An 18,718-nucleotide genomic window follows, 5' to 3' on the forward strand; every position below is an offset into this window, starting at 1 on the left:
TCCATTCCATTCCATTCGATCTTCTATTCTATTCTATTCTATTCTATTCTATTCTATTCTATTCCATTCCATTCCATTCGATCTTCTGTTCTGTTCTGTTCTGTTCTGTTCTATTCTATTCTATTCCATTCGATCTTCTGTTCTATTCTATTCTATTCTATTCTATTCTATTCTATTCTATTCCATTCCATTCCATTCCATTCCATTCCATTCCATTCCATTCCTGCCCAAGAGTAACCATAAAGTGCAGGAACCACTTTCACAACAGAAATAATAGAAAAATACATACACAATTTGACGTTATATTTATTGATGGCACTAGACTAGAAATATGTCTGGAAAACTAATTGGGAAATCAAATAATGCCCCTAAAAAAAGGAGAGTAACTACTTCTATATTGTTGCCATAATAATTACATTCACATCTCCATTAAGACTAGTCATCAGAGCCAGCTCAGCTTAAAGGAAATTTGTAGTTACCAGTATTTTCATTCAAAGGTAGCTGAACAAAAGATAATATGCATCAATTCAAAATCATTAGATTTGTTGTGCCACACGTAAGGATTCTTTTTTCTTTTAAAATAAAATTGCAACAGGCCATGTGATGATCTTTCTATCCTCAAATTATAAAGTACATTTTCTTGAGGAGATTCCTATTTGTCATTAGATAGGAAGCAGGAATTATCACTCAAAGGACAATTATAACAAAATGCCAAAAGGAACCAGGCTTAAATATGGACTTGTTTAGTAAACTAGAATTTAAACCACAATGTCAATTTTGCACAAACCAGGGATCTTAGTGGTTCAAAGAATCCTAAAATAAAATTACCAAGTGTAGTTAATTCTCTCTTTGGGACACATAAAAAATAGTGCCCTGGAGAATGCACTTTCCTGTTATTAATATACTAAAAAGTTGTGATTTATCAACTGTGTCACTGTACTCCAATCCTTTCGACAGTGCTTTCAGTATGGCCAGTAATAAAAATAAGCCCAAAGTAGAAATATAAAGAAAAAAAAGTAATCCTGAGAGTTTAATATTTCAGCAGCAGGTTGCAGGTACAGTATACAACAATACACATCCCCTATAAAGAGACATGTCACCAGATGTAAGCGCAGGTTAAATCTTATAGATGAGAAAAGGCTTTTTTACAAGTATTAGAATTATAACATTCCAATACAAGTTTGGAAATCAAAAGCTTAAGATGGCAATGCATGCAGCTGATCAAAGTAACATTTTCTTCCTGTTATTAAAAAGGAGGGAATGAAGGCCTTAGTTGTAATTATAACCTTTCTGCTAATTGTCATCCTGCACGGTTTCAGCAGATGCGTTAAGCAGTCTTCACTGTATCGAGCACAAGATCTTATGTCTGCTTTTATTTCTTATTGCTAAAATTTCTAAAAACTGCCCAAGTCTTAAACAGATTGTAGGCGGGGCACAAACAATAAGGTCAATACAGAAATACAGGTAGTCCCCAACTTACAACCATTCATTCAGTGACTGTTTGAAGTTACGACGACACTGGAAAAAGGGACTTCCAGGTTTTTCACGCTTACGATCATTGCAGCATCCCTGTAGTCACGCAATCCACAATCGGATGCTTAACAACTGGCACATATTAATGACGGTCACGGTGCCCTGGCTTCACGTAATTTCCTTTTGCAACCTTCTGAGAAGCTAAGCCAATGGGGAGGCCAATTCGCAGCAATCCTATTACTAACTGAACAACTGCAGTGATTCATTTAACAACTGTGGCAGGAAAGATCGTAAAAATGGGGCAAAACTCACTTAACTGTCTTTGGGGCTCAATTGTAGTCAAAATTGAAATTTGGGGCTCAATTGTAGTCATAAGTCAAGGACTATATGTAAAGTACCGTAGTGTTGCTTACACAAATATTGTAACAGACCTACATATCTGGCATCGATAATTTCCATCCATCAAGACCCAAAGGCTTCTAAAACAGAGATGCTTTCACTAATTACAGCAAAGCTAAACATGGAAGCCTTGATGGGAGCAAAGCCATTCCTTGGAGGGGCAGCTCCCACAAATAATGCTTCCTCTGATCCTTACATTTACTCTCTCATTTGATTCTTGCTTTAAATATGCATATGCCCAAGGGGCAGAACCTCATGGAGGAGTGGCATGCCATGCCTCCCTAAGTGCACAATGGGCACTGTACCATACCGGCATCCGCCAAGCCTAGATTCAAATTCCCATCACTGCAATGAAACCGAGCTATACTGAGGTTAAAGAGGAGGATATCAGAAAAGCCTCACAGAGGACCAACGGGCTCTAAAAGAACTAAATGCATGCTTACTTGTTCCAATGGGCTTGCCAGACATTTTGATATAGTACAGCAAAACTGCAAAGCAATTTAAAGAATGCAATTTGTTACAGCTTGAACTTTCTTAAATGCAGGCATTCAGCTGATGGGGATTGGTGGGAAGTGGAACGCTCAATTATGAATTCTGAATTTACAAGGAAATAAAATGTAGGCAGCCCAGAGGATGATGACTCTGCTGACTTCAGCCATTCAGAAACCAATTGTGTCTACTCTACTACTGAGAGCGGAAATCTTGTGGTCTTCAGCTGACCAAAAATCTTATTTAGAAGTGTGTCCCGACTGACTTAAGACTGCCCATCTCGACTGCAGATGCTCCGAATACATTAAAGCGAGAACCACATCCCCGGTCTCTTTCGCAAAATATCCAGTTGCCAATCTTGAATTGTTTACTGCACTTACTGCTCCCAGTTATACACACCATCTCTGAATATGGGAGACTCCATTTAGCTATTGTAATTAATTCACTGATAAGACATGATCCATAAATCTGATGCAACTCAAATGTCTCTATTAAAAACTGCCCCGTCCCTTTTCAAAGGTAATATACCGTACTGCATTTTCCAAGGTTTTTGATATAGGTTTATCCAGTGCTTTTTTTGTAAAAGAAAAAGGTGCCGGAACTCACATATGTCATACAACCCGCCTTGCCTACTCTACAAGGTTCCATCCAAAAAAGGTGCCGGAACTCCGTTCTGGGCGTTCTATGAGAAAAAAAGCCCTGGGTTTATCCAAAGTGGGCAATAACCCACTCTATGCTATTTCACATGCCAAGACAAGCAGTTATGGGTAAGTCTCATTGTGCCCCTGTAACACCTTTGCTCCGCAAGCTGTATGATTAAAAATAAGTTTCCCTGATGCAATTCAAGATACTGGTTTACTGGTTGCCATCTATAAAGCCCTCATGGCATAAAGTCCAGTTATCCAAGGAAGTGTCAAGGGTTAAATACCTCATTATTGAAATAACTCAAAATATATAAACTGAAGTTAAGGCACACAAGTCTGTACTATCTTCAGATAGTATCCAATAGTATTAAAAGAAACCTATTAATTGCAGTGGAACTATAATTTAATTTAATTTAATTTAATTTATTGAATTTATATACCGCCCTAATGCTTCTTAGGATTAACTATAGAGACCAAATTAAAACTATGAAGCTCTGAAACTGAGAGAAAGTTAAGCAGCAACACCAATATATCTTGAAAGGCTACTGTTCCAGATTTCCTGACATTTCCACTGCTGTTCTTCAGCTTCATGTCCTTTTCTGGAAAAATCTAATCCCGTTTTTTTTTTTTTTTTAAATTCCATTTGTTCTTTAAATATCCTGTAGAGCAAAGGGTCAATGATAGAAGAACATTAGCCAAAGTTCTCATTTAAGCGCTTAACGCAACTAAAAAAAAATGTGACAAATGACCTATTACTGATGCAATATCCTGTATTAAGTTCATATGTTATTTTTACAGGAATAGCTCAATAAATCACCACTGAAAAATATGAACATAACCAACCCACCAATGAAGGCAAGTATACATGTCCCAGGATAATCTCTGGTCCCAGTGACCAAGCCAAATTCGATTTCATAACCAACTCACCGTTTGTACAGTGTTATGCACAATTATGTACATTTATTTATTTATTTATTAATGGGACTTATATCCCGCCCTATCTCCAGAAGGACTCAAGGCGGCTAACAACAATAACATACAGTAAATACAATTATGCTTCCATCTTTTCTCTAGCAGGGAAACTACAATTTTGAAAGGGAAATCAGTTGCCTGCAGTTAGTTCTCATGTAATCTTTCCCAACTGTGAACTGCTTACTAGAAGGCACACCATGAATAGTTTATTGTAAGAAACTATTGAAGTAACAATGCTAAAGAACTAGTTAGTTTCATACCTCTTCATTTTATATGCAAATATCAAAAAGTACTTCCCTGCTTTTCCAATTGGAGATAGCCAATTTCCGTCATATCTCTCAACTGTTCTTTTGGCTAGGGGCAAATTCACTTGCATTTCAGATCTGTTTGACAAGTAGTATGCAAAACACCATTTCTGCTGTTAGCTTTATTATACATCACAAACAATCAACACATTCTGAACCTTATCTCGAGAGATAACCAGCATCTCATCAGTAATCCCAATTTGCATTTAAAAAAAAACAACCCTGCAGACATATTATCTGAAAACCCACTGTAATCAGCATTTCACCCACATGCCCAAGAAATGAATTTCCAGACAGACTCAAATATGTGTCATCTAGCCTCAGCTGAGCTTTCTGGAACTTTTATCACAGACTGAATATGCATGTAAAAAAAAACTAGCAAACCACCAGGTTGTTGATCACATCCTACTGTCCCAAAACAGGGTTGATAGCTTCTGAGAAATAATAACAAGCTACCTTTTTGAAGAGGGATTAGCTCATAGCAAATTGTGTCTCTTCTGTGTTGTAACTAGTGTGGGCATATTTCAAAGTTAATCATAGATAACCAGAATAGTTTTTTTTAGTCTGTATGTTTTTGGGGCAGGTTTTCCTTAAATGGTTGCTATGTAGCATGTCAACTTAAACCCACGTATTTTCCCTCCCTGGTATAGTTTTGAAGTAGAATCCTAGAATTTTATTTTCCTGAGCACTATTGAAACATTAACTAGCTGGAACAATATTCAGCAAATAAAACTGCAAGCCAAAAAAAGTACAGCCGGAATCAGACTATCATTAGAAATGGTCAAAGAATCAGAGAGATTAAATTTGACTACGCAGAGATTACATTTTGAAAGAAACCTATCCTGCTTTGTTCTATAACAGGGATTGGAATTATATCAAAGTGGTAATCATAAATGTGCTTAGCCTGAAACAAATGTTCTTTATAATATGAAAGATGTGTATGGATTCACAGCATATTAAGCACGATATTGCTACATTATCATGCATATCAGACCAAGTGACACCGTCTCAGCACATTTATGTTAGGCTTGTTAAACAGGGTAATGCATGCATTCGTTGGCTTTTTAAAATACAAAACATTTTTTTTTCTTTTAAAATAGGCAGAGATGAAATTATTCAATATGGCCTCTGCAAGGTCACAGCTATCAGTAACTAAGACTAACTAGTTTAGATCAGAGATGGATAACACCATGAGGGCATCTAATTCCATAAAGCAGAGCCAAAGTTCAAATCACCAGGACAAAACAAGTTAAGGCTTGTACAAGGGACAATCAGGGAAGGAAGGAAGGAAGGAAGGAAGGAAGGAAGGAAGGAAGGAAGGAAGGAAGGAAGGAAGGAAGGAAGGAAGGAAGGTAGGTTAGCATGCTGTGTGAATATGACTGGTTGAGGCTGAATTCTTCTTATATTTCCAATACTGTAAGATTTTAGGAGGCAATCTTTCCCAGCATCAGCAAAATGCTACTGTATGATAGCATATCTATTTCCCCCACCCCTGTAAAACAGCAATAAAACTCACAAGAATTTGTAAATCTCACTCTTAGTATCTTCTGGGGATCTAATGTTATAATAGGCTTGGCAATACTTTGAGATTTGGGGCATTTTTGAGCATCATTTAGGAATACTACAGGAGACATAGCACAAAGTACTGGGCTGCAGATCAATACAGTGATCGAATATCTTTAAACAAACTAAAGCTCTCATTGAAACAAGACTGATCAGATGACACAGAAGCCATGTTAGAGAAGTAATTGAAATTGTTTGAAACTCAACTGCTAGCAAAAAATTCTTCTGGTGAAAAAAACCAAATTTGTAATAAGTTACTTGAACACTTAACATGTTATACTTACAAATACATGGACATGAACACACACACACACACACACCCCAAGCAAAACATTACTAAACTAAAGTATATTTTCTAAACAATCTGAAAATCTTATTGATATCAGGCAATTGTTATTTAGGACAATAAAGAAAAAAACTACTAACAGACCATTTTGAATTGAATTATTACTTAAACTATTATAGCACTAGAGAACAATCCAATGAATGAACTTCTGAAATAATGATATTTTGCATGCTAATGCATAAGTTCAGTAAAAAAAACTTATGATGGCCAACGTATCAGATAATATAGTCTGGCATTTTTACACTCAGATTTATGGGATTCATCTAAAACTGAATGAATATATTATCTGAACAATAGTTTGAACTATAGGTAGTCCTTGACTTACAACCACAGTTTAGCCCAAAATTTCAGTTGCTAAATGAGACCGTTGTTAAGTGAATTTTGCCCCATTTTACGACCTTTCTTGCCACAGTTAAGTGAATCACTGCAGTTGTTAAGTGAGCAACCCGGTTGTTAAGTGAATCTGGCTTCTCCATTTAGACTGCTTGTCAGAAGGTGGCAAAAGAGATCACATGATCTCGGACACACTGCAACTGTCATAAATATGAACCAGTTACAAACGTCTGAATTTTTCTCACATGACCGTAGGGATGCTACAATAATCGTGTGAGAAATTGTCCTCAGTTACATTTTTCAGTGCTGTTGTAAATTTGAATAGTAAGTCAAGAGCTACAATTCCGTGGTCATGTGGCCAACGTGACTATACGCCAAAGCCAGTGGTGGGATTCAAATAGGTGAACAACCGGTTCTCTGTGTGGATGCCACTTCCGGAAGTCCATTCTGGGCCTGGGCAACAAAAAATTAGCTACTGGTTCTGCTGATCTGGTGCAAATTGGCTGAATCCCACCACTGGCCAAAGTACACGGAACACTGCGGAACAAGAAAAATGAATTGCAGTCTCGCCTTAAGTCATGAAAGCCAGCTGAGTGACTTTGGGCCAGTCACGCTCTCTCAGCCCAACTCCACAGAATTGTTGTGGGCAACTAGGAGGAGGAAGGTGTGTTGGATATGTTCACCACCTTGAGTTATTTGTAAAAATAAAGGCGGGATGCAAATAAAATAAAGCACCTGAAGGCAGGACAAGAAGCAACGGATGAAAACTAGTCAAATAGAGAAGCAACCTAGAACTAAGGAGAAATTTCCTGTCAGAACAATTAACCAGTGGAACAAAATGCCTCCAGAAGCGGTGAATGCTCCAACACTGGAGGTTTTTAAGAAGAGACTGGACAGCCATTTGTCTGAAATGGTTTCCTGCTTGAGCAGGGGGTTGGACTAAAAGACCTGTAAGGTCCCTTCCGATATATTATTATTATAAATATAAATCAATCAATCATATGCATTCTCCTCAAGATTGCCAAACTGGGCATTCCATCCATGTGAAAGCCCATTTGTCATCCTAAAGTTCAAACAAGGATTAGGTTTCTTAATAATATATAGTTTTATTCAGCATGTACACTGTGATAAAAACAATACCCATTCTAATGTCTCTGCCCAAGACTTCTGCGTGACAGCAATAATGCTGGTCAATCCTTAGGCTTAAGCACATCTGCTTCTGGCATAATAGGAAAATTATAGTATGCAAGGCCTTTTAACTGGAGTTTCCTTTTTAACACAAACATACCAATCTCATCCAATTAAGGTATCAGGACTACAGTTTCCATAAATGTCAGGCAGCACTGCTAATGTAGGACAAGAGTTGTAATCTAAAACACATGAGAAACGTACTTTAAGTTGCTTGCTATTAGCGCCACCAACCAATTTTGAAGTTGCTATTTTAAGAAAACATAGACGGTTCTAAAACAGCTAGTTTTAGAATGAAAGGAAGGTTTTTTTAAGCAAGACAAAATTTTAGTGTTAAGGTTAGAAATAGCAAGAAGCACATAATGTATATGGGTGAGGTGGAATGATTACAGTATACTGCAGACAGCTGTTCAGTGTGGTTACTAAAACTGTAACATTCAGTCAGAACATTTAATTTGCAAACTGATTTCCACAATGCCATAGAGGCACACCTAAATATACCAGGGGGCTATTTTTATTCCTACTTCAAAATAAGAAACTAGTGTTAACAGCTGTTTGTCCAGCATCAATGAAGAGTCCAAATCTCTCTTGAAATCAGGCCCCGTGAAATAAAAGTGATTTCTGGGACAACACAGGTTAAAGTGATGAAGCACAATTTGCTGTAAGCAATGGGAAAATTTCTAAAAACAAAATTTCAGTCCATTGTAAATAACAATTCTTCAAAAGGAGGTCATTTTACTGCAGCAACTTTGTTCCAAATGATTTCAACCCTCAAGCAAGCTCATTAGAAAAGCACCTCTATTGTCAATAAAAAAAATCAGGCTTGCAAAAAGTTTTTTTACATGACCTCATTTAGGGAAACTACTAAGCACTCAGGTGTGTAATACCGGTTAGAAACTGATTAACTATAATCCTAGTGTGAGAAAGAAAAGACTTCACTTATTAATTGGATTTCTATTGCCACCCTTCGTGAATAAACAGGGTGATTTACAAAATTGCCACAAAACTGTAAAATAATGCAAACATAAAAGCAATACAGAAAAGCATCTGGCAAATCCAGAGGTCTGGGTGATTAAGGCAGTGATTCTCAACCTTGCCAGCTTTAAGATATGTGGACTTCAACTCCCAGAATTCCTGAGCCAGCACAGCTTCAATTCTGGGAGTTGAAGACCACACATCTTAAAGCTGGCATGGTTGAGAAACACTGCCTTAAGCAACTGATTTCCAAAGCACCAAACTTTATGCAAAAGATACACCAAATGGCTAAGGAGAAGATTAATGAAAAAGACATTGATGTATATTTGGAGAATGCTAGCATCCCGGTTCTTACGCAAGCACAAAAAGAGGGGATTAATCAATTGATAACAGAAGAAGAAATTCTTATAGCAATTAAGGAACTGAAGGTGGACAAAGCACCAGGTACGGATGGTTTGACTGCGGCTTATTACAAAAATCTACAATTAGAGATGATAAAACCGTTAAAGGAACTGTTCCAGACAATTCAGAGGGGGGGAAAGGTGCCTCCGTCTTGGAGAACTGCTTTTATTTCTTTGATTCCGAAGGAAGACCAAGATGCTACTCAAGTTAAAAATTATAGACCGATATCGCTTTTAAATACAGATTACAAGATATTTGCTAAGGTGTTGGCTAATAGACTGATGAGGGTTCTGCAACAGGTGATTCATGGGGACCAAACGGGGTTTATTAGTGGTAGGCAAGTGAAAAATAATGTGAGGCATATAGTTGATGTGTTAAGAGTTTTTGGAAAGGAACAACCAGATCCCTGCGGCGCTAATTTTTTTAGATGCTGAAAAAGCTTTTGATCAATTGAATTGGCAATTTTTGATGAAAGTTTTAGGTAAAATGAATTTTGGGGATAATTTTTTGCAACCAATAAGGGCATTATATCAAAAACAAACTGCCCGAATAATAGTTAATAATAGCCTGACAGAAGCATGTAACATTGAGAAGGGCACAAGGCAAGGGTGTCCGTTATCGCCCTTGTTATTTGTATTAACATTGGAGATATTGTTGGTTAAAATACGGAATTCGAAAAAAATTAAGGGTATACAAGTTAGAGATCAGGATTATAGATTGAGAGCGTTCGCAGACGATCTGGTTGTTACAGTGACCCAGCCGGAGAACTCTGTTGTGGACCTGATGGAGATAATAATACAATATGGGAAGGTTTCTGGATTTAAAGTTAATACACAAAAAACTAAAATTCTGGCCAAAAATATGACAGCTTCGCAAAAGGCTCTCTTAGAAGGATTAACTGGATTTGAGATTGTTAAAAGGGTTAAATATTTGGGGGTGCTTTTGTCGCCCTCTAATACAAAGTTATATAAAAATAACTATGAAAAATTATGGGGATGGATTGAGTATATCCAGAACAAATATGGGACTAAAAAGTTTCATGTAGCATTTGAATAAGTCTTCCTTTCTTTTCTCTTTTTTTCTCTTTTTTATATATTTTATATTAATAGTGTTTGTAGTTATCCTATATGAGCTAGAGAGTGATAGATTTTAGAGTTTATGGTTGTTAGCATATGGATGTTTATGATTGTTTTTTTTTGTTTTTTATACCTTGTACTTAGCTCTGGGAAGTGGGGGGGGAGGGGGGGAGGGGTAGGGAGGGAGGGATAGGGGAGGGGTAGGGGGGATTGTTAAAGATAAAATGTATGATAAAACTTTTCAATAAAAAAAAAAGATACACCAACTGGGACCTGAAAAATGACACTGACACCATGGACCAATTAATTAATCCTATTTCACACAGCATCATTACAGAAGGTCCTCAACTTACAGCCATTCGTTTAATGACTGTTCAAGGTTATAACGTTGCTGGAAAAAGTGACATATGAGTATTTCCACACTTAGGACCGTTGCAGCATTCCCTATATGGTCATGCGATTAAAATTCACATGTTTCGCAACTGGCATGTATTTATGACGGTTACTGTGTCCTGAGGTCATGTGATCCCTCTTTGCGCCCTTTTGACAAGCAAAGTCAACGGGGAAGCCAGACACACTTAACTAAGCTACTAACTTAACTTGAAGTGATTCACTTAACAACTGTGGCAAGAAAGTGTGCAAAATGAGGCAAAACTCACTTAACTGCCTCACTTAGCGACAGAAATTTTGGGGTCAATAGTGGTCATAAGTCGAGGACTATCTGTGATAAATACGAGAACAATAAAGACATCTCTCACCAATGAGACTGCATTTTGGCTAAAGTACATGCTGGCATCTTCAAGTACAAAACCATCACGAAACTCGGAAAGCCACTTAAAAGCGCCCATCACTTTTTCTAAGCCTTCTAGAAAGCATCAGAACCACAAATTGGAAAATGTTAAGAACTTCAGAATCACTCTGCATGCCTCAGCTCAAGCTGCAATGCTTGTGAAGTCTCACATTATACAATCCAGCTAGACTTCAGCAGCTGCATCCAAATTACACGGTTCAAGTCTGGCCCTCATTGTAGAAAAGCCCCAAGAAAGAAATAGGACAGATCTTGCCAAAGCAACTGTCTTAGCCAAAGTCCTTCCTAAGTGCAGGAAATCAGGAGTCAAGGCAGTTCAAATGAATACAGGTTTGTACATTCTAACAGTCTCTACCAGAATCTGAACTACTAACAGTCAAAGCAAATTGGTGGTAAATAAGAGTCAACAGAATTCAAGATGGGCTGGACTTTGATCTCTTGTGGGGACAAAGGAATTCCAGACTGATGGTGTGTTTGACCCCTCCCTCCCTCAAGCTCAACCTGGTCATCTCCTACAACCCTGTCTCCCTGGGATTATCCTATCCAGATTTTGTCCTATTCCAAACCACAAGGCAATTATTACAACACTATGAGCATATCCTGAGCAGGTATAAAGTTATTTTCATTGCATTAATGAGTTGAGTTATAAAAAAAGAATGAGTGTGGGGAATTACAAAAAAAGCATAGCAGGGGATTTTTCAGTCCTGGGATTCCAAAGACAGCAGAGCATATGGTAAAAGCATTACTGGAAAGCTGCAGCGTTCCTATATCAAATAAATGTTAGTTAAAGGATTTAGTATACAGATGCGGCTCACAGAAAACGAGTAGACAAATCACAGGAAGGGCAGATGCAATCAAGCAAGTGAAGGCTGTAGCATTCCAAATTCCAGGTGTTTCTCCCTGAATCTTATAGAGGCAGCATAAATTGTGTGTGTGTGTGTGTGTGTGTGTGTGTGTGTTAAGTGTTTGTTAAGTATTTAGAACTGACTGATGAGAACAAATGAGTTTGAAATAGCTATATCAGTCTCCCTTTCTTTGTTAGCAATCCAAAAAAAATTACACACATATGTGTGTGTGTGTGTGTGTGTGTGTGTGTGTGTGTGTATTCTGCAGTATAATTAATGGAATAACACAACTCCTGTTACAGTGAACAACTCAAACATTCTCTATGCTTTTGTTTATATAATAAAGTGACCAAGAACTTATTAGCCCAGTTGCAGGAACTGGGTATGTCTAGTTCAGGGGTAGGCAACCTTGGCTCTTTTATGACTCGTGGACTTCAACTCCCAGAATTCCTGAGCCAGCTAGCGAACCTATGGTACGCGTGCCACAAGCGGCACGCAAAGCCCTCTCTGTAGGCACGCGTGCCATCATCCCAGCCCTAGGCCTTCAGCTGGGTTTTATAAAACTTCTTGCAGGAAAAAAAAAAAGATCTCGCAAAGCTGGAATTGATGGAACTTTTTAGTCCCATCCAGTCTGCCATTACCATTGCAGCCTGCCCACCCAATGGGCCACACCCACCCAATGGGCCATGCCCACCCGGTACCCGACGATACATAAGTGGGTTTGGGGTTGCAGTTTGGGCACTCGGTCTCTAAAAGGTTTGCCATCACTGGTATAGAGTTTCCTGCTTGAACAGGTTGGATTAGGAAGACCTTCAAGGTCCCTTCCAACTCTGTTATTCTGTTAGTTAGTTATGGATGATAGGTGGGGGAAAGGCGTACTTTGAATGGGGATTAAGAGGCTAAGTATTCTGAACTATTTCTCAAGAACAGAACCACCTGGCAGACTAAAAACAAGAAATCCAGATCAGCATTTAGGAGACAAAATGCAACTGCATCTTGAATAAATGGCACAAAAAGCTTTTCAATACTCCCAACAGTCTAAATTATATGCTAAAGGCCCAGCTCTCTTCTACTAAACTTGCTTGCCAATCTGAGTTGGCTGAAAGTTCCTTTCTGACATTAGATAGAGTTATAAGACCACACACATTAACAGAATCTAGCCTTCCTCATAAATATTGTGGCATGTAACATCTAAAGATATTGCTTTCATTATTGCTAGTTAGAGCACAAATTTTCTTCTTTGCTACCTTAATTGTCAAACACAAAACACTAGGCTCAGTTCCCTACCACTGAATCCTGAAGAGAGCAATCGATGTACTCTTCTCAATACAAAAAGCTCTAAATCATGGTTCAAAGTAATGAAGGTAATAAAGAAAAAAAAATCAACCCTCGCCTCTTTTTTTGACTAAAGAACTGTATTCAACACAGGTATTGAGAAGAGTGCTTTTCAGAAAAATGTGCCTAGTGTCCAAATGCACTTAAAACTGAGATTCTCAAGTCTCACACATTAGTAAGAGACTTTTCCAAACAATTCTCTAAATCAGTGTTTTTCAACCTCAGCAAAAAGATTTGCACACTTTCACTCCCAGAATTCCTCAGTCGGAATTCTGGGAGTTGAAGTCCACACATTTTGAAGTTGCTGAGGTTGAGAAACACTGCTTTAAGCCAGCCTGAAAGCATTTACTGACCATTATAATATCTAATAAACATTTAAAAAACCCTGAAACATAGGCCAAAATATGTTATTTGCCAGAAACTCTCCTCATTTTTCAGATATTTTCTAAGGAACAAAGAATCAAAAGAAAGTGAAGGAAATAGCATGTTTGGGGTCAATGATCTATAAATGCAAAACAGAGACCCTACAAGCATGGAATCTGTGGAAAATTAATCACATGAAATCATTCTTCAAGTTTGATCTAGACCAGACATGGCAAACTCACGATGTCACATGATGTCACGCAACGTACTGGGACAGTTTTGCCATTGCCGGCAATGGAGTGGGCATGGCTTCTGTGTGACGCATCCGGCCTGCGGACCGGCAGTTTGACACCCCTGATCTAGACTGTAAGTTGTGCAAAAATGCTGGAGAGATGATAACTTTATTGTCACTTTGAATGTACACCAATCGGCATACATCAAAATGAAATTTCGTTGCATACTGCTCTCAAAGGGTCACCACCTCCGATATATACTCCTTGTTCGGGGCCCGCTCAAATTTCACATTGTCCATTTTAGTCTCTAGGGAGTGAACGATGGCAAACAGGACAGATGGAAATGGGGCTCCATGTAGATTAGCCCTCAAGTTAGCTTGTATTCTGACAACCTCGCCTTCTTTCCTTTTTCTGATGCTGATTCTTCCACTCTTTCCTTAAAGAGGCCTTGCTTCTTTTCGCCCCTGGAGCACGCTGCTGCCGCCACCACCAACTCCTCCAAAAGCCTCTCTCTCTTCCTCTGGGCCTGCCTGACAGCCTCATCCAGTTCCTTCGCTCCATAAGCTCCAGGTCCTCTCTGCCTCCTCTGGAAACAGCCCTGATTTGCAATACAATCCATCACTGGGCCAGCAGTCAGATCTTGCTGCTGGTAGAACAAATTCAAACAGCGCCAACGACTTTTAACGGTCTCACCAACAGTTCCAAAACAACTAGAAACTCGCCAGGCCAGCAAAGATTGTCGGTCGTATGTCGTATGTAACCTTAGTTCCACCATGTTGCTCAAACACATTAAAATCTTCCTGATCATGTGGCCTATAGCTCTTACTATCCCTCCCAAAACTATTCGCCTTCAAAAGCCAATGCAGCCGCAGCGATTCCAGGCGCCGCCATCTTAGAACTAGATGATGGTTCTGAATTGCAATTAAGTTCTCAGAATGCAAAGATCTACTTTATACAACACCATGAGGCCATTTCACATAGGTTTGTAATAGGCATAGTCCCAATTTTAAGTCAGAAAAGCCAGTCAATAAAATGTGGTTTTACCAAATGCTAGCTTTCCCTGTCACATGTAACCCATTTAATTGAAGACTGATCCTACATATTAACAGGAAGAAGCTCTTGAAGCTAACTAGCTTCACTTGTTAATTTGAGAGTGTAGTAAATGAAATCATCCTAATGTTGCAATGCATCTTATGTTATGAAATGGCATGAAAAGAGAAACAAAAACATTTTTTCATTAAAACTCTTTAGGGGTAATATAGGTAACATCAAGGATAATCCTACCCTCGTGATAATGGATACCCAATATGTAGATCATATGATCCCTCCCCATGACTTCATTAAAAACTACTCAATATTTAATTCAGAGGAAAGCAAAAGTCTTGCTGATAGGTGTAGTACTAGTGTTGGCTTCCTAAACAACTGCTTAATCTTTTCAATTATCGTTTATACTGCCTTTGCAATTAGAGACACCTAATTCAAATTTATCTCTATTGTGCTGAAGGCAGGACCAGGGCAAAACCAGAAAAGTGATTTCAACTTCTCAACTTTCCTGAATAGCCAAGATTAAACTAAAATTGGGGAAGGGAGGGGAACAATAGTTAAACCACCCACAATATTTATTAAATTTGGAAACTAGTCAAGGAGAAAAGCAACCTAGAACTAAGGAGAAAACCTCCTGACAGTTAGAAAAATTAACCAGTGGAACCACCTGCCTCCAGAAGCGGTGAATGCTCCAACACTGGAAGTTTTTAAGAAGGGACTGGACAGCCATTTGTCTGAAATGGAATAGGGTTTCCTGCCTGTGGAGGGGGTTGGACTAGATGACCTCCAAGGTCCCTTCCAATTATTCTTATTCTTATTCTTATTAAATTTATCTGCCACCCACCTCACCATCACTGTAGTCTTCAACTTACAACCTCCACTGAGTCCAAAATTTCTGTTAAGTAAGACATTTAAGTGAACTTCGCCCCATTTTGCGACCTTTCTTGCTGCAGTTGTTAAGTGAATTTCTGCAGTTAAGTCAGCAACACGATTGTTAAGCGAATCTGGCTTTCCCCATTGACTCTGCTTGTCAAAAGGTTGCAAAAGGGGATCCCATGACACAGGGACACCGCAACCGTCATAAATATGAGTCAGTTGCCAAGCATCTCAGTTTTGATCACGTGATCACGGGGATGGCTTACAGTGGTCGTACGTGTGAAAGAGTGGTAAACCACTTCCTTCAGTGCCCTCGTAACTTTCAAACGGTCACTAAACAAACTGCTGTTAAGTCAAGGACTACCTGTAGACATAGTCCAAGAACCGAACAGTTGGAAGGAGGTGAAACAGCTTCTTCAGATAAAAACAGAGATGGTGGCAGGCTTAAGTTACAAAGAACTCTGGGCAGAAGCTGCCACAAAAATGCAGATTTAAGACATTAGGGGGGAAGGAGGGAGGGAAGGAGGGGGGGAGCACAGGGGAGAAAAAAATTCATTCAGAAGCTAAAATTAAAAGGCAGCCTGTCAAGCAGCGAAGGGGGGAAAAAACCCGCAGAAAGCCCAGCGTGGCATCAGAGGGACTAATCAGACTAATGGTGCTGAATTTGTTTTAAGGTTGTTTTTTTTTCTTTGTTTGTTCTTAATTTATATGCCCTAATAATGTATATGCCCTAATAAGCAGGCATACTGCTAAGCTTGTAAGCCGCCCTGAGTCTTCGGAGAAGGGCGGGATATAAATGGAATTAAAATAAAAAATAAAATAAAAATATGCATAGAATGAAGGCTATTGCCTAAGCACATAGATTTGTGCTTTAAATTGTAAGCCGCCCTGAGTCTTCGGAGAAGGGTGGGATAGAAATGGGATTAAAAATAAAAAAAAATTTTTTTTTGCAAAGGATGCCTAACGAAGGGGCGGAAGGCTTGAAGGGGGCCAAGCTTCGGGGGGGGGGCCCTCTTTTCTTTTGCGGCCAGTCCAACCAGGCTATTTCATTTATTTATTTATTTATTTATTTATTTATTTATTTATTTATTTATTTAATTTTATTTAGATTTATATACCGCCCTTTCCCCGAAGGACTCAGGGCGGTTTACAGGGCATTTAAAAAAAAACAGTCAATACAAACGTTAAAACAAAATTAAAAGAGCTTAAACAGAACCCTGAGAGAAAATAAAAAACCCCAGTTAAAATTAAAATTAAAAAATATTCTCAGCCTGGGCCAGAGAGCTCGAAGAGCCAGGTCGTCTTCAGGTCCCGGCGGAATGAACGGAGGTCGGGGGGCAGTCCTATCGTTTATAAAGGCAAATTTCTTCCAAGAGTTGTGAAAAAAACGAAACAAAACAAAAACCCCGCAAAAAGAAAAAAAAGAGGAGGACGGGAGGGAGGGAGGGAGGGAGGAAAAGCAATCCCAGGGCTCGGCAGAGAGCTGTGGCAGCGGGTCCAAAGTTTGCCTGCCTCCCTCCACGACGAGGAGCCCCGAAGGCAAGAAGGGGGGCCGGGGAGGCTCCGCCGCCCCGAAAGGGAGGCCGAGGAGGGGCGGCAGCGGCGGCGGCGCCCCCTTCCCCACAAGCGAGAGGAGGCCGTGAAGGAGGAAAGGGGAGAGGGCTGGAAAGGGCAGCCCCGGGACGAGGAGGAGGAAGAGGAGGAAGCGGCGTCGGGACTCACAGTCGAGGTGCTTCTTCTTGGGGCCCATCACCTCGTGCGTGGTGGCCTTGCAGACGGTCTTGGAGACGGCCGAGCCCGTCACGCTGTGCTGCGCCGCCGTGATGCGGTCGGTCAGGCTCTGCCCCGACATGGTGGCCCAGCTCCCTGCGAGGCCGCGGCTGCTCCTGGCGGGGAAGCGGGGATGGGAAAGAGGGAGGAGGAGGAGGAGGAGGAGAAGGAGGAGGAGGAGGAGGAGGGCGGACAGCCCCGGCCGGCCCCAACGCCGCCGCCGCCGCCGCCGCCACCTAGCCTTGGACGCCCGCCTTCCGGAGGGGCCGGGCCTGTCACCCGGGAGAAGGCCGCCTCCGCTCCTGACGCTCGCCGGAGTGGGCGTCGCCTTCAAGCCACAGGCGGGGAAATGGCCGCCGAAGAAGCCGCCTCCCAGGTCTTTCCGGGACGCCCGGATCACGTGACCGCCACCATTTCTCCCCCACAACCCCCTTTTTAAACGGGGAGGGGCCCTCCCCTCCCTCGGCCCGACCCTCTTTCTTTCTTTTTTTTTTCTTTCCCCGCCCCCCCCTCCCGCTAGGCCAGGGGTAGGCAACCTCGGCTCTTTTATGACTCACGGACTTCAACTCCCAGAATTCCTGAGTCAGCTACGCTGACTCAGGAATTCTGGGAGTTGAAGTCCGTGAGTCATAAAAGAGCCGAGGTTGCCTACCCCTGCGCTAGGCCAACGTGACGCGCTCCACCTAGCGGGGAGAAAGGGGTGGTGGTGGTGGTGGTGGTGGCGGGGGCCACACCCCTCGACGCCCCTGCGCGTGACGTACGGTCATCCTCCTGCTCGCCCCGCCCCCTTTCCTCGCCGCGTCCCGCGCTGCTGCGTCACAAGGGAGAAGGCGGTGACGCAATCAGCCCGGGTGCTCGGCGGGGGGGGGGGGGGGCTGGCTTTGGGTTTTGTTTTTTTTTGCTGCCCGCTCTTTCCCATTGCCCCTCCCGGGCCGGCTCATCTTTCCGCGGGCGATGACGTCATTGGCATTCCTGAGGGGTGGGAGCGGGAGGGAAAGCTCTCGTGGGGCCCTTCCCTTCGGTGGGTGCTTCTGGTGACTTTTCCACTGCCAAATTCCCTCTACCCCAAGGGGTCTTCAAACTCGGCCCTTTTATGACTCATGGACTTCAACTCCCAGAATTCCTCAGCCAGCATGCCTGGCTGAGAAATTCTGGGAGTTGAAGTCCATGAGTCATAAAAGGGCCAAGTTTGAAGACCTCTGCTCTACCCGTACAGTCTGCAGCCAAGAAGGCTCCACACACACGTTTTCATTTCTCAGGTGACCCTTTTATGACTCGT

At 40.9% G+C, this 18,718-nt stretch overlaps 1 protein-coding gene across 7 annotated transcripts in view; it reads right to left on the reverse strand.

Annotated features, from left to right (window-relative positions):
- PICALM (phosphatidylinositol binding clathrin assembly protein) overlaps positions 1-17,927 on the reverse strand; it is an 80,967-nt gene extending 63,040 nt beyond the window's left edge. Inside the window, exon 1 of one of the 7 annotated variants that reach the window (XM_083362118.1) lies at positions 17,392-17,924. In XM_083362118.1, coding sequence (XP_083218244.1) covers positions 17,392-17,521 — 130 coding nt within the window. In that variant the 5' untranslated portion in view covers positions 17,522-17,924. Of the gene's footprint in view, positions 1-17,391 lie in introns of all 7 variants that reach the window. The other 6 variants (XM_083362120.1, XM_083362119.1, XM_083362121.1 and 3 more) reach the window with 6 other exon arrangements.
- Between the last annotated feature and the right edge of the window lie 791 nt (positions 17,928-18,718).

The sequence above is a fragment of the Vipera ursinii genome (genome assembly GCF_947247035.1).
Source record: "Vipera ursinii genome assembly, chromosome: 4".
Lineage (NCBI taxonomy): Eukaryota > Metazoa > Chordata > Lepidosauria > Squamata > Viperidae > Vipera > Vipera ursinii.